Source organism: Micropterus salmoides, unplaced genomic scaffold (assembly GCF_014851395.1).
Source record: "Micropterus salmoides isolate LMB-PRFRI ecotype aquatic unplaced genomic scaffold, ASM1485139v1 Ms_hic_scaffold_19, whole genome shotgun sequence".
Lineage (NCBI taxonomy): Eukaryota > Metazoa > Chordata > Actinopteri > Centrarchiformes > Centrarchidae > Micropterus > Micropterus salmoides.
In genome coordinates this window covers 4214112-4239111 of record NW_024041039.1, presented here as the reverse complement: position 1 = coordinate 4239111, position 25000 = coordinate 4214112, and the positions used below count along the sequence as shown (strand labels likewise).

The window sequence follows — 25000 nt, the reverse complement described above, 5'->3', positions numbered from 1 at the left end:
TTCTGTTTGGATGTGAAGTTTCCCTGGTAAGCTGAGGATGAGATGCTTCACCTCTTCCTCTCGTCCTCCATCTGGTTCATTTCCTGAGCTGAAATAGAATTGACTTTCTGATACAAGGTTAAATGAGTTTGATGTGAATTCTCTGCAGGGAAGGAGAGAGAGAGGGGGAAAGAGACACACACACACACACACACACACACACACACACACACACACACACTCTTACGGTTTTATTTATTTTATTTTAATCTTTAATATATTTAAATTTTATATACTTTCTACTCCCCTGCTTTTATTTGATGTCATGGTTTTGGGTTTTGAATTTTGTTATTTCCCGTTTTATTTTGAAAGTATTCTTCCTAATGTGTATTGTGGAGGCTACTTTACGCCCTGCCTTTGTGTAGGTGTGTTTGACTTCATGTGGCCATTCGCAGCACTGACTTAACATACGGCATGCTGGTTAGAATTTCTGTCCGACTTTCGCCGGCGCTGCAAAACGTCACCATGTCACATGACACTAAAATCTCGGGGGAGCCAGGCGGCGAGTTCTCCGGCTGCATCAAGCTTTGTGACGACAGAACTTTACCCTCATTGGCTTCACCTGTGTCTTGTTATCCTCTCTCGTGTAGATATGGTCCCTGTGCTTCCCTCATCTTTTGCCAGTTGGTCTTTTTCTTCTCCTCAAGTGAACCAGGCTTTTCTCTATGTCTTGGATTTTCTGCCATTTGTTTTTGGACATTTTGGATTTTGTTTATTGCCTGTTCCATTTTGGATTTGTTTGCTTTTTGGTGCTCAGACCCTTGCTTGCCTCCACCTTTGTCATAAGCCAGTGTGACTGACTGAACCAGCTCTGGCCCGCTGTCTGCATCTTGGGTCCAATCCCTTCTTTTCCATTTTCCCTCGCTTGACCAAATGTGAAATTTGGTAGCTTTAATCACTAGTTAGCTTGCAGATTTAAATGGCTTTGTGATATATATACATCAACTGATAAATATGATGTGATATTGTAGATTAATCTACGCAGTACTGCATGAAGTAACTGAAAATAGCTCTGCATAAATGCATCACAGATTATAATCCAGTAGTTGATTAAAAAAAAGGGTCATTCTGCATAATGAGTACTTTCATTTTTGGTTCTTTAAATACATTTTAATGCTAACACTTTTGTACTTAAGATTTTGAATTCTAGTATTTTCACAAGGTAGTATTGCTGCTTTTAATTTGAGTACTTCTTCCACCACTAACTGTGAGCAGAGAGGATTCGTTGTCTCTCTGTTTTAATATAAAAGACTAATTGTCGTCATGATGTGGTAAAACTGATTGAATGTTGTTTTCCACATTATGTGAGATATGCATACTGTAATTTCCTGTGAATCCCTTGTGCGTGGGTGTGCAATTTGAATCCCATTCAGGAAAGTATAGTCTCCACCAGTAGCAATGAAAACCACTTCATGGAGTGCAAATTCATCAAATGCATATTGCAGACAAAATGGTGGCTATAAAAGCAAAATGGGTTTCAGATATTATGAAACTGATGAGACTTTAAAGCTTTAGAAACATAAAAGCCTGTGTGCTATGAAATAAACCCTGATTCTGCTAAATGTCTGGTGCGTTTCTTGTCTCATTTTAAATTCAGAAAGAGAATCTGATGGACGGTTCAGAGGAAATAGTTTAAAAACAAACTGTGTGCTTGTTTCGTGAAACCAAAAGTCAAAATTCAGCTGCACTTTGAGTCATCTGTCATTGTTATGCGCCTACACAGAGACATTTCACAGCTGCGGTCATGTTTCTGGCGAACAGTGTGTGAAGAAAACGCCTGTTGTGACCCCAAGTCTCGGTCTGGTGACTTCACTGACTCCTCCTCCGCCGCCTCCTCCTCACAACATCATGTGGGACTCAAACTGGATCTTATGGAAATGTTCAGAATCAGAAAGAGATTTAATTAAGTTACACGTACGAGGAAAATATATAAATAAAATATATAAATATGGAATGAACAGAAGTTATAAAAGAACAATAGAAATGTGTAAAAGAAAATCAAAAACAATGTGGCAGTTATTTGCATGTGCGTTACTCCAGGATTTGTGAAGTGCAAACATATTACAGGGAACATAAAACATGTTGAGCAGAAAATACATCTAATGTCAGTAAATGTCACCATCATAAACAACTAAATAAAAGCCAAACAACTGACAAGAAACATGAAAACAAAGACAGCTGAGATTTGACAGCCTCAATGAAAAATCTGCCTAAATACAAAACTGTGAATGAAGATATGAAGAATTAAAAATAACTGAAAGATATAATAAATAAATAATGATCGAAGAGAATCATTTTCAGAAAGCTTATTGCCCAGCAGGTTTTTACGCGTTTATTTATTTTACTAGGTGACATATAGATAAATCTATGTAAACATAAAAATGTTGTGTACACAAAGCCTTTTGAAGTATCGCATTAGAAAAGGTTGATGGAAACGGCAAAATTTGAAAAAACAAAATCCTTAACTTCGCAAAAAAGTTTTTACGCTCGCTTGATGCGTTTTTAGCATTTGTCGAAAAAGAGTTAATGCGCTAAACGGGAGATGGAAACACTTTTTCCGAATAAGTTCTGATGTAAGGAACTTGTAACTCACGCCGATCAGCTGTTTCTGCTGTCGGTGTCTTCCCCGGTTGTGCAGAGTTCTGCTCGCCTGCCGGGAATTTCCTGCATCTCCGGCTGGTAACGCTCATTTGAGCTGATAAGAGAGGTGGATGCGAATCTGGGCAGGTAGCCTTCATCATCTGTTCTGCTGAATTACGCATTCACCTCTTAAAAAAGGTCCTTTTCAGATACTTTGCTCTGCACACTGATGAAACGCGGTTACCACCACACATTTTCCTTGAATCAGTGAATGCTGCTTCTACTGTAGAATTATATTAACGACTCTAAACGTTCATGGAATAGGCTATATACTTCGAATCATTTATGAACCCCACAAAGGATATTATAGCATTTAAAAGCATTATTTGGAAGTGCACGCAAAACTCTGCATAACACCGGATATTCCCATAACGTGCGGAGACCTGGCTGGCAGCAGTTTGCCCGCTTGAAACACATTCCTGAGGGACCTCTCTCTACTTTTCTAAGATGAATTGCCATCAGGTTCAAGCACAACTGGTTTTGTTCCCATACGCCATGTGTAACATCAACTACTGACGTAACTACGCTCGCCGTAGCCTGGTTTATTCGCTCCAAACCAGCTGATGGAAGCGCACATATTTCACAATTTGTTTTTTGCGACATTTCAAAAGTACGCTTAAAATTCGCATGACATTTGGATGGAAACGTGGCTAATGTGTGCATCCCTGCAAACAGAGCAAAAAAGGCACCCCCTCACACTGCGCTAGTTTACTTGCTAATCCCACGAACAGTCTAATGTTGCTGTTTGACATAACTTCAGATTTGATCAAATAGATAAAATGTTCTGTCCTAAGGCGTTTAAAAGTTTCAAACTCCGGGAAAGACAGTAAACTTCTCCAAAACTCCTGTAACCATGAAGTACCAAATCACACACACGTGGGCTATTCTACGTGATCTACTTTTGATGATTTGACCTTTTTCACTTCCATTTACGGAGCCGCCTCCCACTTTAAAAACCTCGAGCCAGTAGAGTTTATTAACAGAAAAAAAAAAGTGAATAAACTGCTAACGTTTTCAAGATGGCTTACATCACGTGACTTCCTTCAACCTAAACCTAACCACACTATGACCTTTTCCCAACCTTTACCACGTGTTAGGTGTCATGTGATTTAGTTCAAGTGACTTACATAATGTACTCAATGTCTGAGATTTGTCGTTTAGGTATGAGGGCGTGTTGGTGTTAAATAAAAAAGGGCAGGATAACTGAACACAGCTGAGACGCAAACAATCAACCAAGGAACACAAAGTCAAGAACCAAAGCTGCACAGAAGGATACTTTCAAAATAAAACAGGAAATCATAAATAAATGCTATGTGCTAAATGACAAAAACATAACATTATTGAAAACAATCTCCAGACTGTGCAAACGCAAATCTTTTTAAACATTATTCTTCACCCAAAGACATGGATTAAATTATCAATAAATGATTAATCCTAAAAATGAGTGTTTTCTCCCGGGTAGCCAATGATGACGATGTGGTGGAGGTGCCACAAATCCCCTCCCTGCTCGTCACACAGAGATCTTCCTTTTTTTTCTCTGTGGTCTCTCACAACCTGACTCAACAGCAAGTGACAAAAGTGGGAAACCACACTGTCTGAAAATAAGTAAATTTAGCAAAATATGCAATTGTAGGCGTCTGTCAGATCAGTATGTGTGCAGTGCACGTGTGAGTGGAGTGTGTAGAACACAAAGAACCAAACAGAACAGAATCAGTTGGCAGGCCAGGAGAAGAGGGAGTCAAATCATCAAGCAGGCTCCCCGCCTGCTCAGGTGAGTTGCATCTCACACCAGGTATCAACTCCACCCACCAATTACCTGGATTAAAGGGACAAAACACAGCAAGATACAAGACCAAGAGAGGGCCCAATCCTGGGGCCGTCACAGGTCACATTCATTCAGTCCGTGTTTCCCTCCACATGAGACCTCAGACTCCACCGAGGTCCTGGTTCAGGGGAGTTTACACACTTTTTACATGTAAGATCCTGCAGGTGTAGGCCGTGAACATCAGCAGTGAAGATGTAATATAAAGGTGTCTGTGTGCCCTGCGGCACTTCTTCAGATCTCCTGGGCTTCAGGTTCAGAGGACAGAAAGAAAATTAGATATTTCATGGTGTGATGACCATAGACTGTGTTTAAAAAAAATAAAAACAGGTGATGGCAGTTTAACATGATTTTTCTTCACTCCATATTCAACCAGCACCATCTGCTGTTTGTCCAGGGAAGCGCACAGTGCTGGGAACACTAACAGGATCATTCAGGTTATTTTCAGCTTCTTACTTTTCTTCTTTCACACGAAACTCTACCTGTTTTTCAGACATATATATCCCTGCACACCAGTGTTTCCAATGTATTTCCATGGACTCTTTTGTGTCATCTGAATCAAAAAACAACTTCTGTTTGCTTCACGACAGAAGAGATTTATTAACAGTTTCCCAGTCCAAACAAAGACATAAGCCAGAAGCGACATACACCCCATGCATGGTTTATGTGACTAGAACCAAAATAAAAAGTTTCGACATCAGGCATATTTGTTTGTTTGTTATTTTTATATCCATTTCTATGCATGTAAAAGAAATCATCTTTGCATAAAAATGATGACAATTGATGATTTTAATGTTATTACAATTGTTATTATGTTATTTTTATAGTATTTTTGTTAGCTTTTCATATGAATTATATTTTAACCACTGCTGCCACAACTGTTTTCCAGGAAGTGTGGGAACCCTGACAATAAATCTAAATTCACATTTCTAATAATTCAGCTCCTCAATGGTCTGAGAAAACATACACACTTGTAAATTACAACTTAATAAAAGGGCGTTTAACAAGGGCGTCACTTTGTGCTGAAAAGCGGTGGGGACATTGGGGGGCTCAGATCAGGGGTGCAGTGATACACTTAGCTCACGAGACGTGACGATGCACAATTTTGGGGTCCTGAGAACAAGACAAGTCTGCTGCGATATATGATTTAAGGGGATCTGGCGGTCCTCCCCCATAAGATTTTGAGCATTTAACGCTTAATTTCCTGCATTCTTGAGAAATGTTCCCCACTATATTTTGGTTGAATGGTTTATTTATATAAAGGGAAACAAAATTCTTGGACAATTTACATTTGTTTCTTAGATATTTACATTGCATCTTTCTTATCATGCAAATAAACATTTCTCAAATCATTTTCATTTGTTTTTTTCAAATTTCTTGTTTCAAGCTATTTTTCAGAACTATGTTAACAAATACTTAAAGAGGTGGGGACATGCCCCCAGTGTAAATGACTCGTGCGCTGTTTAAAACTTACCTTACACAACAAAATAGTTTTCTTATGACCACAATTTTATATTTTTCCATTTCATTTTCATGATAAAGCAGCACTAAAAGAGATACGGATATAAAACTACAGGACACTACAGCACTGCAGCATTGCTGCAACCTTGCTGCAGCTCCGACCTTCTGATTTAATCTGTCCACCCGTTTATTTGAAACATTTCAAAAATGTTTATTAAAAAATGTATAAAAAAAACAGACAGAATTTAGCTCACTGTTTTATTAAATATCATCACACAACTAAATAAATCACATTTACTCAGTAATACTGCAGTTTAGTGCTAATACTCAGTATACTCAGCGTGTACTGTTACAAATGTTCAAGTGCTTTGGACTGAACTAACTGTGCGTTTATCTGTGTGTTTGTGTTTGTGTGTGTTGTGTCAGTGCACATGGAGTGCCTTCATGTGCATTCAGAACGTTACGTCAACCAACTGACTTCCTGTTGGAGCTGTCAATCAAGTGTTGACCTCCTCTAGTCTCTGGACCACAGCGGACGCCACCTTCCTGTATGCCTCCGCCTGGAGAGTGAACACACACAGAGTAAAGCACTACGCTAATAGAAACACACCTCAGAGCATCGTTTGTTGCAGGTAAACAGAACTGAACAGAGACCTCTGGGCTGTCCGGAGAAGAGACGACCACCGGCTGTCCTCTGTCTGACATCTCTCTGATGTTTAGATGAAGAGGAACGTCCCCTGGAGGGAGACAGAGAGAAAATAAGACATTAGGTGCGTTCCAGATGACGGCAGCTGACTTTCTCCGACTTGACAGTCTAACGTGAGCTGCATGCAACTGCGAGGGCGGGTAATAAAAACAGCGCCGTCAAGTCGGACACAATCAAATTCAAATTCGCTTTATTGGCATGAATGTATAGCAACAATATTGCCAAAGCTATATATAAATTACATAAGAACAATTAATTTCATACATTTCATTAAATAAGGAAATAAAACAGTAAAAGTTTTGTTTGTGTGTGTTAATAAAAAATAGAAATAATAATAAAAAAATATATAATATAATAATTCCGTAAAAATAAATAGTAAATAAGTAAAACAATAAGTGTTTGTGTGTGTGTGGTAGAAAATGAAAAATATATTCAATTAAAATAAACAGATAAAACAGTAAGCACGTGTGGAAAAAATACAAATATATTAAAATTTTAAATAAACTGAGTAAATGACAGTAACGTGTGTGTGTGTGTGTGTGTTATTATAATATATTAAAAAGTTTTAATAAAATAGATAAAACCATAAACGTGTGTGTGTGTGTGTGTGTGTGTGATGGCCACAGCCGTGGCCTCACAACCAGATGAAGAGCGGTAACCTCATGCACTGACTTTTTTGTGTTCTTTAAGATTAGTTTATATACATTCATACACATTAGACAGTTTGTAGTAAATATTTATTTGGTTACAAATAAACTTACAGGACACTTAGTTTATTTCACATACTTTATTTTAGTTGACTATACAGAAGCATCTTTTGGAACACACACCATTAGTTAGTTTTGGATTTTCATTTTGTTATAATTGTTTCCAAGCTTACCAGTGTTGGATGCCACATCCAGGAAGTCTGCTGGCTTAAAGGGTTGGTGCTCGGAGCAGGAGCAGCTTTATAGGAGAGGTGGCCTGATTGGACACTACCACTGCTTGCTATGTCTGGGGGTGGCTTTATTCTCTCCTTAAATATTTTGGGGTTTAGATTTATATTATATTGGAGTATTTTTGAGTTAAGGTTAAGTAAATGTACATTTCTTTTGGAATAAGTTTTTACATAAGTTTTGTTGTGTTTGCAGTTATGATGTAGTGTTGTTGTTGTTAGTCTTCCCCTGTGTGTCAAAATTGGTCTGATCAGCCAATATATAAGTCCCCTTTGTTTGTTGTATAGGAGGTCAGTTGTATTTTTGAGTCTCTTATGTTTAGAGCTTTAGTTTGTTTGTTTGTTTATTTGACCTCTTTTATGGGCCCAAAACTTTATCTTTTGTTGTAATGATTTTTTTGGTAAATAAAACCCTTTTGCTTTAAATTTCCCTCTTGACTCCTCATGCCTAACTGCCTGGTCCCTCACAGTGTGTATTAATAAATAAATTGGTTAGTTAAAAAAAATAAATACATAAAATTCTGTATCAAATGTGAGATTTACTAAATAATAGTACTAATTTGAAAATTAGTACTATTATTTATCAGTCTGAGTTTCCACTGGTTGTCCTCAGTTTGTGGCACGAGGAGACATGTTTTGCAGCAATTATTTGACATTTGCGCATTTCTCCTAGTATAAAGGGGAGTTTCTGTTTGTCTGATATAAATTCAAATTCGGGGTATATTTGTGGAATGTTTGCAAAGTGTTTTTGTCTTTGTGTTTTATATTTAGGGCATGAGGTTACAATCTACCTGCAGGCTGAGATCAATGACTGATCAGGCGGCATTTGCGAAGAAAAATGCCGCGAGATCAGGCAATAGTGTGGTTCCAACTTTGTGCACCCGCAGAAAAGCAACTGCGGCCGCCGGACTCGGCGCCTGCAGCCCCCTTGCTCTCTCGAGGTTTTAATGTCATGTGACATGGTGACGTTTTGCACCGCGGGCGAAAGTCGGACACAATTTCTAACCAGCGTGCCTCATGTTAAGTCCAGCATTCATCACGTCAGCGCTGCGCAGCAACGCATGAAGTCAAATGCACGTATTGAAAGGCATATTGAAATCCATCAAAAATGATCAGAAACCAGCCAGCAGTTTGTTCTGTAGAGTGAAAACAGAAAATTAAAGTAAGTTGCTGTTTTCTTCTTGCTGGAAAGCTGGAAAATCATCTAACTGCAAACAGGCTATGATACAAGTGGCGCTAACTTTTTCAGCGTAAAGGTATGGGCCAACAACACAAACTCATATTTTTAGATGAACTTGGAGGGCTTTGAAATCTAGTCAACAATCAGCTGAGGGTTAGGAGTTTAGGTCACAACTTATATTAACTAGGGATCCACCGATGTGACCTTTTCCGTCCCGATACCAATACCTGGGATTTAGGCATCTGCCAATGCTGAGTACCGACCAGACACCGGTGTAAAATTAATTAGCTGTATTCCTCCTTGTGTGATGTTGCCCGCATAAAATAAGGATTCCCAGTTTCTTCTTCACAAACTGTATTTTGTGTATTTATCTCCCTCCAAGCTCTGTTTGCTCTTTTAGCTTAATGATCGGGTCTACCGGCGCACTGCTGATGCATCGCGTAGTAGACGTGTAATTGAATTGAACAGATCAGCCCCGCTGATACCCGATCCAGCTTTCTGAGTCAGTATCGGGCTGATATCTGATATCAGTATTGGTTCGACGCATCCTTAATAATAACATCGACAAAAGTATCCGGAAAACACAAATATCGGTATGAAATATTCCCTCACGGTCTCACATGAATGCAGCATAAATGTGCTCCGATTTAATTAAAATATTACTTTTAGCTCTGGTGTCATTCTAAAGGCTGTAAAATGGAGCATTTAGTGACACTACATATCTAATAACAGGGTACCCCACCCCCCCCCCACCCCAGGATTCTCAAAGTAAAACTTAAGTACTGAAATTTAATACCACCTTCTCGGCTGGATAATGGAAAATCTGTATGTTTTTTAAGCCTGAGAAAATTATTTACAAAGCTATGTGAATTTAATAAAATATTTTATTATAATACATTCATATTTAACACACTATAGCTTTTTGGGATGTGTTTGTACTTTGATAAAATGAATCACGGACGTTACTTTGTGTTGAAAAGTGGTGGAGACATAAGAGTTCAGGTGAGGATGTACTTGGCTCACATGCACGACTTACAATATTGGGTTCACGAGAACAAGACAAGAAGATATTTTAACACTATTTGATGAAATATTCAATGCTGAAATATAAAAATGAAGGGTCTGCATTCTGGAGACAGATTGTCCTTATTTATATAAAGTGATTCAGGTGAAAATTCAAAGAATATAAGAGAAAGAATATAATGCAGCACTCAGCAGCTTTTTTTTTTTTAGGTTAAGAAACTTTTTTGAACAAGTCACATTTGTTTCTTCTATCTTTAAATTACATTGCATGTTTTTTTTATTGTGCAAATAAACCTTTCTCAAAGTATTTATTTGTTTTTTTAACATTTCTTGTTGCAAGCCATTTTCAGAACATATTTAACTAATGCTTTAAAAGAAAAGTGCTGGAGACATGTCCCCAGTATCCACAATGTAAATGACAATATTTGTGCACTAAGAACTCTTAAGGGGTGAAAAAATACCAAAAAATTGTGTGGTATAAGTTGTTGCAATTAGTTACATGTAATGTAATATGCCTGTTGTGCTAACCTCAGCGGCACTGCCCTCAGCCTCAACCGCCAACTTGTCCATATCTGGCTTTCTGAATTTCAGACACTTGCCTATTCTCAGGCGACGAGCTAGCGTTAGCTTGTTAGCAGCACGTCAGAGAAGTTTTGTTTTCATTCCTGACAACTGACTGATACGCGCCAGAGCTGGATGCCAGAGCTCTTGCACCGCGAACACGCCACAGTCCAGAGCGTAAAACTGAACACTGACGTAAACATGAACGTTAACTGTACTGCCGTATAACATTAAAGTCACACCAAACGGAGAACATTATGAAGTCTCACACACACAAAGTATTTATTTATGACGTTACGGCATTAATTTAATCCTATGAAATTTAAGACTTTTTTTTACCCTGAATAATCTAAAATGAGTCTCTCCTGTATTTCTGACCATTCTGCCATAACAGCTGGCTAAAAAAGTACTTCCACCTGCTCAGAAAGATGTAGACACTGTGTGTTTTAACTATGTGACTCGTGCGACTGCATTCAAACTAAACAACCAGAACTTCCACGTAGCCGGTCCAACATACCTGCTGCCTTTACTTTTACATGAGCAGCTACTCGCTGGTCCTCCCACCTACCTAATAATGTGACTCCCAGAGTGTCTGCCAGCTGTCGGGCCCCGTCGGAGCCGAAGATGTGAGTCTGGTGGTTACAGTTGGGACACTGGAAGACGCTCATGTTCTGCACCAGGCCGAGAACCTGCAAAAGGACACCGGACACAACATGCCAACCCTCAATCTGTAGATCGGTTCATCAGAATTTGCAGCTTTTTTCACAACTATTTATATTTACACACACAGATTACCGGCACGTTAACTTTCTTGAACATCTCGGCTCCTCTGCGGGCGTCCAGCAGAGCGATGTCCTGCGGCGTGGACACGATAACCGCACCTGCACAACACAACCCGCACAGCTTCACTTTACACAGAGCACTTTCAAAAGGATAATTTTTGGTATTTTTAAACACATTTTCACATATTCTGGTGATGAAATGACGAGTAGGCAGAAAGGTTTTGAATGCATGGAGTAGACGTTTCAGCGGCTGAAACTGAACCGACTGCAGCGGCTGCAACGTATGTTACGTCCACAAAAAGTGCTTCTTGTTGCCACCGTGGGGCTCAGACTGTTATACCAGGTGTCTGACAACATCATGGAAAGGATCCAACGAGGGACCGTCGTCTCGCTCAATGACAGTTCTCGCCCCTTAAAATCTCGTGAGAGGCAAGTTATAGCAGGAAGACGACGGTGGACATCGGGAGAGGAGGTTGTTGTGTACGTAGAGGAGCTGCTACCAAGACTTTATTTAACTTTACTCCAACACAACAAACTCCTCTCTCCAACTCTAACTAAGGTGACCAGACGTCCCGAAAAATTTGGGACAGTCCCGAATTACGAGCAGTTGTCCCAACTCCTGTCTGGTTTATCCCGAAAATTAGACTGAACATGGGTTTTGATTATAGCCTAATTAATCATTAAATACTGATCGTTTTATTTATAAAGGGGCGGTGACGGCTTGATGACGGACAGGTGACTTCATGAACAAAAATAATTAATTTTACCGTTGTGTTTTGATTTTTACGTGTGCCGGTAGCCATCCATTGCCATCTGGTCACCATAACTCTGACTCACGTTTCCACCGTCGTCTTCCTGACACAACTCCCCTTTCACGAGATTTCAGAGCGGGAATTGTCCTTGAGCGAGACTTTGGTTTCCTGCAAAGCATTTCACTAGTCACTAGTCACTAGAATATGTAAAAATCAGTTTATTGTCCTTTGACTTCTTCTGTGCGTGGACAGGAAAAACTGAACCTCCTTCACGCCAACTTGGCTCTCATCACTTCCTTAGTGGGGATTCGGGAAAAACAACCATGACCAAGCAATGCATCTCAGGGCGAGGAGCAAAAAGGTTTTCGTTCGTCGAGTCCAAACAAAACTAAACACATAAACTAAGACCTGGATTAGCTACATTGACTTGGCAGACAGGCTTTCTGTTGGTGAGTGCAAAGTTATTATTAGCCCGAGCATGAAACATGCGAGGTCCCTAATGAAACTGAAGGAATCTTTTTTTTTTTCACAGTTTACAGGGTGCGCACTTTAACGAACTCCTCCTAGAGATTTAGTCCGATCGACTTCAAATTTCTGCTGTGCCTTCTAAAGGCATTGACGGTGAAAAGTTGTGCTATCTGTGACTTTTCGTCAATGGGCTTGTCCGTGGCGTGCCGTCCAAAATCGATGATTCGCTGTGAAACAGGAAGTTGTTATAATTTCAGTTTGCATGCTCAGATCTGCACCAAACTGTACATGTAGGATGAGAGTCCCGCCCTGAACACATCCATATGACAACGAACACTTAATGTCATAGCGCCACCTGCTGGCAACAGGAAGTGTCATGTTTTACGCTGTTATGTACTAATCCCAACATTTTTGCCTCACCTGCTTCAAAACAGTCTCAGAAGAGCCTTAAAACATTGATGATGCTAAGTTGTGAATCTTGTGAGTTTTCAGATAACGGTGTGTCCTTGGCGTGGCGTAACTTTGCTTTACATGCTCATATCTCTACCAAATTTCACACATTTGGTAAGGGTCACGCCCTGAACACATCTACAGGTCAAAATTCACTCAACCTCATAACGCCACCTGCTGGAATCAGGAAATGTCCCTTCAAAGATGCAGCCCCTGCGCACTGAATCACCAACATGCAAAAACTTACTTTTGTGGTACATGCTTCGATCTGTACCAAACTTTACATGGTTGATAAGAGTCCCGTCCGGAACACATCTACATGAAAATATTCACTCAACGTCATAGCGCCACCCACTGGTAACAGGAAGTAAGCCTTTTCTGACAAAACGTGGCCGCCTCACACCTCGACGCGCTACACGTGCGAGGGCCCGCCCAACGCTGCTCGCAGCTTTAACTTTTATTATATCCCTCACTCACAAGCATGACGGTGTGTGTTCCAGTGTGTGTGCGCGTGACTGACCTGCTATTGGGATGTTCTGGGTGATTGACAGTTGGACGTCTCCTGTGCCAGGAGGCATGTCGACTACCAGATAGTCCAACGACCCCCAGTCCACCTAAAAACACACACATACACCTCAGTCTATTAGAATTCAATTAAATGTTGCTGTCGAACCTCGGTGGTTATTTGCAGACGAACGGCCTCACCTGTCTGAGCAGCTTCTCGATCGCTGACATCACCATCAGGCCCCTCCACACGATGGGAGCCACATCCTCCACCAGGAAGCCCATCGACATGCTGAGAGAGGAGAGGAGAAGCTACAGAAAAGGCACGAGCGACGCACATTCATTTTGTTTTAGCCCTGAAGGACGAGGTGAAGGGTTACGAGTGAAGAGGAGAGAGACGTGATGACGTAATGTTGCGACGAAGGACTCACCAAGGAATCCCGTAGTTTGTGAGCGGGATCATCAGATTGTCTGGAAGAAAGAGAAAACAGCTGAAGTCAGTTTAAAGATTTGTCACAAACCTCCCAAGACCACGTAACACCTAGAACCACCACAGAGAGCCTAAAGTAACTCACTCCCCTTCAGGTAGGGTGTCACGGGACCTTATTTTGGAAGAAATATGTACGATGGTCAACGGCGAGAGACAACTAATATTTTTAATCCCTTTTAAATTATGCCCTGAATTACACCCATGATGTTTGTCAGTTTAAAAAGGTAACAAACAAAGTATAAAACTGTGAAAATACGTAATTAAAACCCATAAACCCAAAAATCGCGTATGTGACGCCATAACTTTCAACTGTCAATGACTGAAGCTAACGTCAAATAGCTTCCATGTGTTGATGGGCTACAACTAACAATTATTTTCATTATCGCTTAATCTCATTTCCACGATTAATCGGTTAGTTTTTTTGTCTATAAAATGTCAGAAAATGGTGAAAAATGTCGATCAGAGTTTCCCAAAAGCCAAAGATGACGTCCTCCAATGTCTTGTTTTGTCCACAACCCAAAGACGTTCAGTTTACTGTCACAGAGGAGCAAAGAAACCAGAAAGTGTTAATCAAAATCGTTGGCGATTCATTTAATAGTTGACTTCTAATCGATTAATTGTTGCAGCTCTAATGTGTAGATGATGAGATGAAAGGACCAGGAGTGACAGCGCTAACATGTTGGTGACGTATACTGTGCGAGACGAGAGACGTAGTTCACTAAGCAGTTTCAGACGAAACTAAATGTTACTTTTCTGTTTCACAACAAACTGCAACTTTCCTGACGAACAAAATTGACATCGAACATCATGTGTGTAATTCAGGGAACAGCTGTCACTCGCTGCTGACTACCGTAAATATTTGATCTTAAATGAGGTCCCATGGGGCGGATGAGGAAGAGACGGACATAAAAGTAAATATAAACAAGTAAAAAAATATTTTTATTTCTTATACTGACTCTTCATGTAGGCCTTCATTTCAGCCTCTGTGTGAAACAAGCTGCAGATGCTCCTGTCTCTTTAAGGCCCCCCCTCTCAAAGCCCACTGTCTTCTGATTGGCTGATTGGTTTCTATGCCCATATATGGAGCACCAGCTCCTTCTGGCTCGGTATTACACAGAACGGAGCTCTTGGTAGAAAAAGCAGCTAAAAAACAAATGTGCCGTACTGTCAGAGAGCTCCGGGTTTCCCTTCAGGTTCATCAGTTTGGGGATCGACGGACCGTAGACGTCAGCGTCCAGCAGACCGACTGACTTAGACTGAGAGACAAAGACAGAAACTTCACCATTAAGAAGGAAGACAAACTATCTGACAGAAGTGAGAAGTAAAAATGTATAGGCTCACGCACATGGGTCTGTTGTGGTAATAGCTATATTGCTTTTAGGAATCACGCCACATCTGTCTGCACCAGGACAGCAGTCTTAACACTTGATGTCCGATCAGGCGTTTCATCATTATTGGGGGGAAAAAAAATGACCTGTGTACCACAAATTCACACTATACCCCGATCAGACAGAAATTCAGTCTTTAAAAGGCCTAAACTGCTTTTGTGTATCTGTTTGGTTTTTAAATAAATTGATTGGCCAAAATGTAAAAAAAAAGCGAACAAAGCTAAAGGAGACATGTGACGTAAGAAAGAAGAGTCCTTACCGGATCGTTGGCCATTAATCCAAGAGCCAAATTCACTGCAGAGACAGAATAACAGACATTAATTACCTCCGACAGGAAACGTAGAGACAACAGGCTGGATGAAAATGTATTACAACAAATATGTTATAAATTAAAAAACCCAGTTGTTCTGTCTTTTTTATGTAATATCCATCACAGACTCCAAAAGCTCTAGATGTATTTGCTCCAGAAGAATAAAGATCCTGGAAAAGTCCTTCATTTTTCAGCAGGAAATCCATTCTGTACCTGAGGTGGTGGACTTTCCCACGCCACCTTTCCCTGAAGCCACGACGACGACCTGTTTGACGCCCGCAATGGGTTTCTGTTTGGGAAGACCTCTCGCCATCTGCTGCTTCTGCCTCTCCTGTAAATCCTTCCTGTCCACCGACCTCTGCGAGAAACAATAACACGCGAGGTGCTCGATGAAAACAACCTGAAGGTTAGGATGAGGTGACTGGTTTCCATTCCAGACCTGGTTAGGAAACTTAAGATACTTGAATCATCAGTTTGGCTGTTGCGCCTTTATCACATACTATGACAATTTGCATGTCTTTAGTTTTCAGAAAGTTAAGACTTAAAATACACTGTGGGGTTTAATAGAAATAAGTAATAATAAAAGACAGGAAATGCTTTGCTTTATTCACACTATGGCATAAATCTGAAAATGTTCATTGTAATTTTAATAAAACAATTGCTGCTTGATGGATCAGGTTCATGCTGAATTTGCCAGTAGTCCCAGAAAACATACAAACAATTCAATCTTCAAAAATGCTGCCAAAGCTACAAATAAATTACAAAAGAAAAATTCATTTCATTACAGTTCATTAATCACTATAGGGGAAAAATAATAAATAAATAAATAAATAAATAAATAAATAAATAAATAATATATATATATATATATATATATATATATATATATATATGTATATATATTTTTTTTTTTTTTAAAGTAAATAAAACAGTAAAAGTGTGTGTTAAAAAAATAAAAATTAAATATTGAAAATTAAAATAAATCAATAAAAATAACAATGTGTGTGAGTGTGTGTATACAAATAGACAAAACAAAAAATCTGTAATAAATAAAATAAATAAATAAATGAGGAATTACTAAAATAATGAAAATGAAATAATAATGAAATAATGAAAATAATAATAATTTGAAAGTTTTTCAGAATAATTATTTAATATATTTATGAGTCTATTCTAAGCTCCCACTGGTTGTCCTGAATTCATGTCATGAGGAGACATCGATATGGTAGACAAACATATATATAGTGGTGGTTCTGTGTTGTTGCTGCTGAGACAGGTAAAAATCGACAGAATTTAACATGGAGTACGGTAAGAAATTTCAGAGCTTTTCTGTCCAATCGGACCAATTTAGGCCAGCCGATAAACAACTTTCTTTAACTGTAATAAGGACGGTAAACACTATGTAAGGTTATACTGTTTAGGGGTTATATGATTAAATACCACTTTCTAATAAGGTGACATTCATAAAAGTTTGAAATCACTTTCATTTCATTTCAATCATTCACTTCTGCTTTATAGCTCAGTGAAAGGCCATCAATAAGAACACCTTCTGGGTTGCCAAGTTGTAAAAACTTCTTTGATTTATCCTCATCCAGCATCTGGACCAAAATCCATTTACTATTTATTATTTTTATTATTATAAAGTGGTGCAAATTATTTTAGTGTCAGAGTCTTTGTATCCACACACAGAGACAAAAACAGTACAACAGTTACGGCTGCTGCTCTTACATTATTTTGGTTTTGGGAAATAACAAAAAACTGTAAAGAACAGTTTACTAAAACCCAATTAGACAGATTTATAAATCAAGTTGTCAAATTCTTTCAGCAGCAGTATTTATATGTCAAGTCCGGACGAATACAAAAAGCACTTCCGGTTTTACAATTGAAAATAATATCTTTAACGTTTTAAATAAATTATTAGTATCAACCTATCAATGCGGAAGTACATGTGTACTACATCACATGTGTGAGGAACAATATGTCAATCAAATTTTAATGCAATATAATGACATCTATCTACGTTTTAAATACTTATTTTAGCCGTCACCGTTTTTATTTTGTAAACTTCCGGTCTCCTTCTTGCTTTCTGTTTCTGTCTAGCTTGACGTAACCGTGAAGCTATTAGCTAGCTTACCTGAAGCTGCGCTATTGCTCACAGAAACGGACAGTAATCTCACCTGGCAGCGTATGAACTGTACACAACACGCAGGCCCGGGTTTTATCTCCGTCCCTGTTCGTAAAACTGCGGGTTTATTAAGAGATATTCTCAGTAAATAGGACAGCCTGCTGTACGTGAACGCAGCCATCTTTACTGTTTAGATTCCTGCTAAGCTCGTTAGCTTGCTGCGCGTCAAGCTTGCTCAAATTGCGCATGCGTATGTTGTATGTTTTATTTACTTACTCTAAATAGTTTGTACTTTTTAAACTTTATTTATTTGTGCTTTTAATGTTGAACCTCTGCGCAGGTTTTAAAATAATAATCTGATACTTCAGAAACAGAAAGACTTTATTGATCCCTGAGGGCAAAGCGTTGTGTAACAGTTCCTCACGTTGCTAATCAAGGCATTAAAGAATTAATAGGCTGGTAGAAAATCTAAAAATATAAATAGGAGTGTGAAAACATGCACATTACTCTTCAATATGTGACATAAGTATGATGAATAAATAGTAATAACAAAGAGTACTGATATGTAAATATTGACTCTCACTGCACAAACTGCCATGTTGCACATATTATTCTTCTATATTATTATTTTATTTCGTCTATTTTTTATATGTACATAATTACAAATTCTTTCCCCCTGTAATATTTTAGCAAAACACAAATCTGGAGCAATGCACCTGTAAATAATTGCCACATTGTTTGTTTTTTTTCTTTACACATAGTTTTACTATTTTTTTGTAACTTGCCTCTGTTTATTCTATATTTATTATTTATGTCAACTTTCTGTTTGTCTATGTCTAGCACCTAATCACCGTGGCAAATTCTTCGTATGTGTAAAATACTACTTGGCAATAAAGCCCTTTCACAATAATAACCAGATATAATAATAGAGTATTGCACAGTAGTCGAGTATTGCACATAATATTGCACATAAGTCAAGGTAGTGGCTTGCATGTGTTTTCATTTGTTTCTGCTTTATTTTGTTTTTAAATATTATCATTCTCTTGTATATTTACCTTTTAAAACGTGCTCCAGCTTTCATGTTGTTTCCTTTTTGTGTTCTGTATATGTAGGCTTAAAACTTTTCTTTTTAATAAAGCTTTTAGTTAATGATATGATAAGGCTTAGGGCTAGGATCTATTTTATTATTTCTTCTACATTTTATAATTATTTATTATCTTGTTGTTTCATCATTATGGATTTTTTTGTATTTTATCATGTGCCTTTTTCGTGTCTCTGTATTTTGCGTACTGGGACCATGTCTGGGACCATGTCGTTGGTGATTTTACACTTTAAATAAACCTGACTTGACTTGAAATGTTTATTGTTTGTATTTTGGTTTCTTACAACCATCCTGAGCAAAAACTGCAAAAATATTGCGCAGCCTCGAGCTCCTTTGTGCAGCTTTACTTGACTTTAACACGGAAGTGTGTTGCATGAGTTTCTTATGATCCTTCTTCTCCATTCATTGCACACTTCTGTCAGTTTATGCATCGCTTTCATCCCGTTCGTTGATGTGAAACTTTACAAATTGTGTCTGCTGGACGTTTCTTCTGCGGCGCCGTTTATAAAGCGGGCCGAGTTGAAGCCAGGGAGGCAGCAGAGGGGAAATAAAACAAGGATTAACCCCGAGCTGTGATGACGGAGAAAGGCAGCGCTCCCGCGGCGGCCCGGGCGGTGCTGCAGCAGTGTCTGAGCGCCAGGCTGCAGGTGAAACCCGCAGATGAACACTCAGAGGCTGAGTTTGTCCAGGTGAGAACACGTTGTGGTTTCATGATTATTTACTGTTAATGCACTACAGTGCTGTTCACTGCAATCAAAGTGATAAAAGTAAAATAAAACGAGTAAAAAAGGACACATTACATGGAAAACTAATTCTGAGAACTCAAAATAAAATGCTGAACTGGAATAACTTTGCATCTGTTTATTCTATATTTATTATTTATGTCAACTTTCAGTTCTTTTAAATTAAGACTGAAGACTTTTCTTTTTACCATTGCTTTTAATTAAATATTGATAACTTACACTGCACTGTAACTTTTACTGTCCTGTTTTCTTTTCTTTGTTTTTAGCTTTTTATTATTTTCCATTTAACTCTTTTAACCCTGATTGTAACACTGTAACTTTTGTATTATTTTATGTTGCTTTTAAACTTTTACATATTTCCCTGTTGCTTTTTTGTTTTATGTTAAGCACTTTGAATTACCTTGTTGTTAAATTTTGCTATACAAATAAACTTGCCTTGCTCTGGCATCAGACGATCAGAGATCTTCGTTTTCAAATGTAAGTTGTAGAAAAATTGTTCTTTGATTGACGGAAGGCTTTTATAAATTGAGATGACCTGCATATGTATGATGATTTAAAAGAGAGACACACTTGTGTGTCATCGGCATAACAATAGTAAGAGATATGAAAGTATGAGACCACAGGGCAGCTCCTACACTGAACTTGTAATTTACGGCTGCTTATTTGTCCACATCACTGATGACTTGTTTTGCTGCTTGCAGATCGACAGAGGAATGGTGATCTACATCTGTTTCTTTAAAGGAGCCACAGACGACATCCTCCCCAAAATGGGTCAGTGACATTTTTGACCTACATATTTATCCTCAACACAAATATGTGTAGGAACAGTTGTGAAAATCGGATCTTAAAGTCTGGTGATAACTCTGTTATTGTCAGTCTGCTGCAGCCATGACCCGGCCATCCACGCCTTTAAAGACACAAGACATGATCTTTGATTTTAGAACACATGCCCACAAAAAGTCACATCCATTAAGGGTCAGACAGTGGAATCAGTCTAACTAATATCTGGGGATGATAATCGACTCAAACTGAACTTTGAGAAAAATGGTGAAGCCGTGTGAAAGAAGGGGCATCAGTGTTTCTTTTGTTTGAGGAAACAGTCTTGTTTCCCTGTCACAAAAGCCTGATGAACATCTTTTACCGTCCTTTTATTGAACCGATAATGTCTTTTTCCTTGGTTTCATGGTTTGGAAACTTGCCCTTAAAGAACAGAAACTCTCTGAGCCAAATGGTTAAATGGTCTAGTGGGCTGATTGGTGAGCCCCTGTGCACCAGAGAGTTAACAACGGATAACTGGCTCGATTTTTAAATGACGACTCAAACCCCTTTGCAGTGAATTTCAGCTTCTCCCTTCTAGACGAAGGTTTATATTTGCTGAGTGCAGAACAAAACTGTATAAAAACAGCTTTTGTTCCAGCAGCCATCACTCAGAAGAACAAGATGCACAGATGATAGAGATGCAACGTTTATTTATTTAGTGATGATTGGAGTCTTGAGTGCTTTTATTTATTTTTATTATGTTTATCTACAACACGTCACAGATGGACGCTTGGTCAAAACCCCTTGGCGTCACTTTTTAACACCCTTTAGTGTTGTTTTTTAACAATTAGGCCAGCGCGGTCAAGTTAGCGACAAGAAATAGGCAACGCCTGGTTACATTTTCAAAATAAAAGTACTTGTCAACGTTGTGAAACGTCGCTATTTGGTTAGGTTTTGACACCAAACCTTCTGGGTTAGGTTTAGGAAAAGATTTTGGTTTGGTTTAAAATAAATACGTAAATTACACAACTTACGTAACCTATGTAACTTAAATAAAAACATTCATTGTTGACTTTTTGTCAAAATAGTTTTTTGTTTCTGGCCAAACGTCAAACCACCTCCTTACTCAGACTTTGCTGTTTAATATCCCACACCTACCTTTAACGTTCATAAATGGCGTTAAAGGGTGTGGTGTCTGAATAATAATGCTGCGATGACGTGTTGAGAAGAAACCCTGCTTGACACTGTTCTTGATCATAAACGTTTATTAAATTAAGGAGTTCAGCATCAATCAATCAAACATAGCTTATATAGGACATGTTTAGGTATCTGTTAGGTACCATAGAAGGGTTTGAGTCTGTAAAATAAAATATAGAAGGGTACAGTACTATTCTGAGGTAACAAAACAAGGGGTTAGAGGTCAAATTCTATAGAAGGGTTCAGTCCCTACATAACCACCAATCACTGCTCTCCCCTTAGGAGGTCACTGACCCTCTGTCCTGCTGCTACAGTGCTATTTTGAACTGTTATGAGTCAAATGCATAAATATTGGATACTACAAGGGCTTCCCCCAGTGCGTTACAAACTGGGAGTGAGAACAGTTTATCTACTGACTCACCCGCTGCAAAATAAATGTACCTATGGGTACAAATAAAGCAACCTGGACCTGAAAAGCCTCCCCTCGAGATGTAAACACTGTGTCGTCCCCTCTCTCCCGTCCAGTGTCCACACTGTTGAACCTGCGGCTCTCTGAGTCCGACTCGGGGAAGATGGTTTCGGTGTTGGAGCTTCCCGGCAGCCTGCTGATCGTCCCTCAGGCCACGCTGGGCGGGAAGGCCAAAGGCAGGGCCATGCAGTACCACAACAACATCGGCAAGGAGGACGGGCTGCGGCTCTACGGCGCCTTCGTTTCCCTGTGTGAGAAGGAGCTGACGGCTGCTTCGGCCGAAGTGATGGTGAAACACGGGACGTACGGAAACAGACAAGTCCTGAAGCTCGACACCAACGGACCCTACACGCATCTGATGGAGTTCTGAACTGCAGGGAAGGTGGAGGAATAAAAACTTTTAAATCACATGTCTAATGCTGTCACGGAGGTCGAAATGATCTCTTGATTAATGTCTAAATATCTACCAACAAGCCTGGAAATTCTAAGACTAATGTATTCTAATGATATTTGATTTATATGCATTCATCATAAAAACAAAATTACAAAGATTTTGAATTTGGAATCTTTTTTTTGTTTTGTGTATATAGTACAAAACTGTATTCTTAAATGTGCATGACAACAACACAAGATTTGTCTTTTGCATGAAGTGCTTAATCAACGGGGCGGCATGGAGGAAATCTGTGGCCTGTGGTTACACAAAAAAAGGCCTGAAATATTTAACTTTATATGTAATGAATCTAAAACATGTGAAAGTTTCACTTTTTGAACTAAATTACCAAAAAAGTTTTATCGGCCTTTGAAAAACCCATATTGGTCGACCACTTGTGTCCACATATTCTTGGCCATTCGGTGTATTTGGTAAATGAAGTTCACAGCCTGTCCTCCTGATAATAAAGTCTTTTCATCTTGCAAGAATGTTACAAGCTTGCAAAATAAAATGCACAGCACCAACTTAGTACGTTCCGAGATGACTATTTTCAAAATAAAGGTTTAAATCTCCACTTCCTGTGCTCGCTCTTGAATTGATTGCACTATTTTGTTATCTCTCACTTCTTTCCCTAGTTATTTACCCCACTGATGCCATATGTGCGAGTAGCTCTCTTACTGTATTGATGCTTTGTTGATGCTTGTATGTTGCTCCTCAAATGTAAGTTGCTTTAGATAAAAACATCTGCCAAATGAGTAAATGTAAAAATGTAGTTTTTAACTTTTTTGGGGGCAAATATCTTAATTTATGTTCAAATATATTCATACGTTGATAAAATATTTAACATTATATACGACATACTGTGTTTGGTGTTTAATGTGAGACCAGATTTGCAAAACTGTGATATTTAACAGCAATAGTGACTGAAACTGATGAACAAAATATTTATATAATATACTTTAAATTTAGTATGCGTTTTTGTTTGTAGTTGCACATTTTGTAAAAGCACTAATTTACAAAGCCTTTTAGGGTGCAGAAATAAACAGCACTCAGTAAACTTAGACCTTTTGATTCAACCAAGATGATCTTTTGGGATAAAAAAAAAAGTTTTCACAAGCAACAGGAATGAGGAAAATATAAATAGTTAAACTGTTCAACAAGGGATTAAAACACATCAACCTTTAAAAAAATATTTGAAATATGGTCTTCAGCTATTTTTTGTGAAAGTGTTTCTGTTATTTTGTCCACCTTGTCTCCTCCAGACCAGCAGGCGGCGCTCAGCTGTTTTTCAGGGTGCGGAAATAAACAGCACTCAGTAAACTCGGGTTACAGCAGCTTTTACAACCTGCGTCCGTCAAGCGAGCAGCAAGTGGCAGCAGTCACACTTCCGTTTAATGGATTTTACCGCCAAAATAAAATAATTGTAAATGAATGCTTTTACAAAATTAGTTTAAAGTATGTTATTGTAAATATTTTGTTGTGTTGATGGTAAGATGACAAACTCTTCACTCCTTTCAAAATGGCACTAAGTTAAACTCAGTAGCTCTCATTACTTGGGTTATTCAGTTAAGGATTTTTAATCATAACACTATGATTACATCTTTATAACACTCTTTATTCATTCCTGCTATTTATCCTTACACTTAATCAGAATGAGGTCTACTGCCAGGTACATGTTCACATTCGAGGCATTTGCCTTGGTATGTATTGATGCTTAACTACACATGAACATAAATATAGAATTATAAATATAGAAAAAGTAAAGGGATGTAACAATGTTTTTACAAAATAATACAATACTACCATAATGTTAATACAAAAAATGCAAAATGCAGCATAATTAACGATGTGCAAAGAATCACAATACCATAATACAACTCTATATTTCTATTTATCATTACACTTATGTTGATACTGTAAATATCCATATTTATTGTCATTTATTATTATATTCTTAGATTTTATAATTTTCTGTGTTCTCTACTTACCAACTTTTACTATTATTACTATTCTCTTTTATGCCTCGCAAGTATCTGTAACAAAGAATTTCCCCTCAAGGATCAATAAAGTATTCTGATTCTGAATCTGATATTTGCCGCCTCAAGTTACGAGCTAAATTTAAACCTTTATTTTGAAAATGCTCATACCGGAACGTCCTAAGTTGGTGCTGCTAGCTTAAATGAGCACACCACCTAGAGCCACATTTAGCCGTTAGTTTGAGCTAAAATATACTTCTTTACAGCATTTGTGTGTACATTTAGACGAAGTAAAATAAATTAAGTTGTTTATGAAGAGTTCAGTCGAAAAATATCCCGTTGAAAGTTGAGTTTTTTGTTGAAAGTGGGCGACGGTGTAACGAGGATTTGTGTTTACCGGACGCAAAATGTTCTAAGGTGGGAAACTGTTTTCAGTTGTGAAACTTCAGGTGTTTTCGTGATGAATTTGTTGTTTGGAAACGGTATTTTTATCGTATCAGAGTCTAAGTGCATGTGTCTTTAACAGAGACTTTATAATAGTGGGGATTATTTTCATTATTAGTCAATCTAGCTAGCTGTTTATTCTTTCAATTAATCTGTTGGATTATTTCTTTACACATTACCAACAATAATGACTAAATGTTCGTCACGTTAAGGCGTTAAGTGATGTCTTGAATTTTGCCTAAAAT

The 25000-nt window shown here is 38.4% G+C and overlaps 3 protein-coding genes across 5 annotated transcripts in view; 1 reads left to right on the top strand and 2 right to left on the bottom strand.

Moving 5' to 3' along the window:
* Positions 1 to 25000, bottom strand: part of LOC119910711 (neuronal PAS domain-containing protein 3) — a 659826-nt gene that overhangs the window by 464246 nt on the left and 170580 nt on the right. The window lies entirely within an intron of this gene.
* On the bottom strand, positions 6207 to 17845 carry LOC119910712 (iron-sulfur protein NUBPL-like). Of its 2 annotated transcripts, none has more exons than XM_038729502.1 (11): positions 17688 to 17845; positions 15724 to 15868; positions 15460 to 15494; positions 14978 to 15068; positions 13754 to 13793; positions 13524 to 13614; positions 13339 to 13432; positions 11153 to 11247; positions 10935 to 11055; positions 6617 to 6699; positions 6207 to 6522 (listed from the first exon to the last, which is right to left on the bottom strand). In XM_038729502.1, the coding sequence occupies exons 1-11, from the start codon at positions 17814 to 17816 to the stop codon at positions 6460 to 6462; spliced, it is 987 nt and encodes a 328-aa protein (XP_038585430.1). In that variant the 5' UTR covers positions 17817 to 17845; the 3' UTR covers positions 6207 to 6459. The 2 variants fall into 2 exon arrangements, with proteins under 2 accessions (XP_038585430.1, XP_038585431.1); XM_038729503.1 differs by having other exon boundaries at positions 11162 to 11247.
* Positions 19100 to 22909, top strand: LOC119910714 (D-aminoacyl-tRNA deacylase 2-like). Its single transcript, XM_038729505.1, has 3 exons — positions 19100 to 19426; positions 20182 to 20251; positions 21962 to 22909. The coding sequence occupies exons 1-3, from the start codon at positions 19313 to 19315 to the stop codon at positions 22273 to 22275; spliced, it is 498 nt and encodes a 165-aa protein (XP_038585433.1). The 5' UTR covers positions 19100 to 19312; the 3' UTR covers positions 22276 to 22909.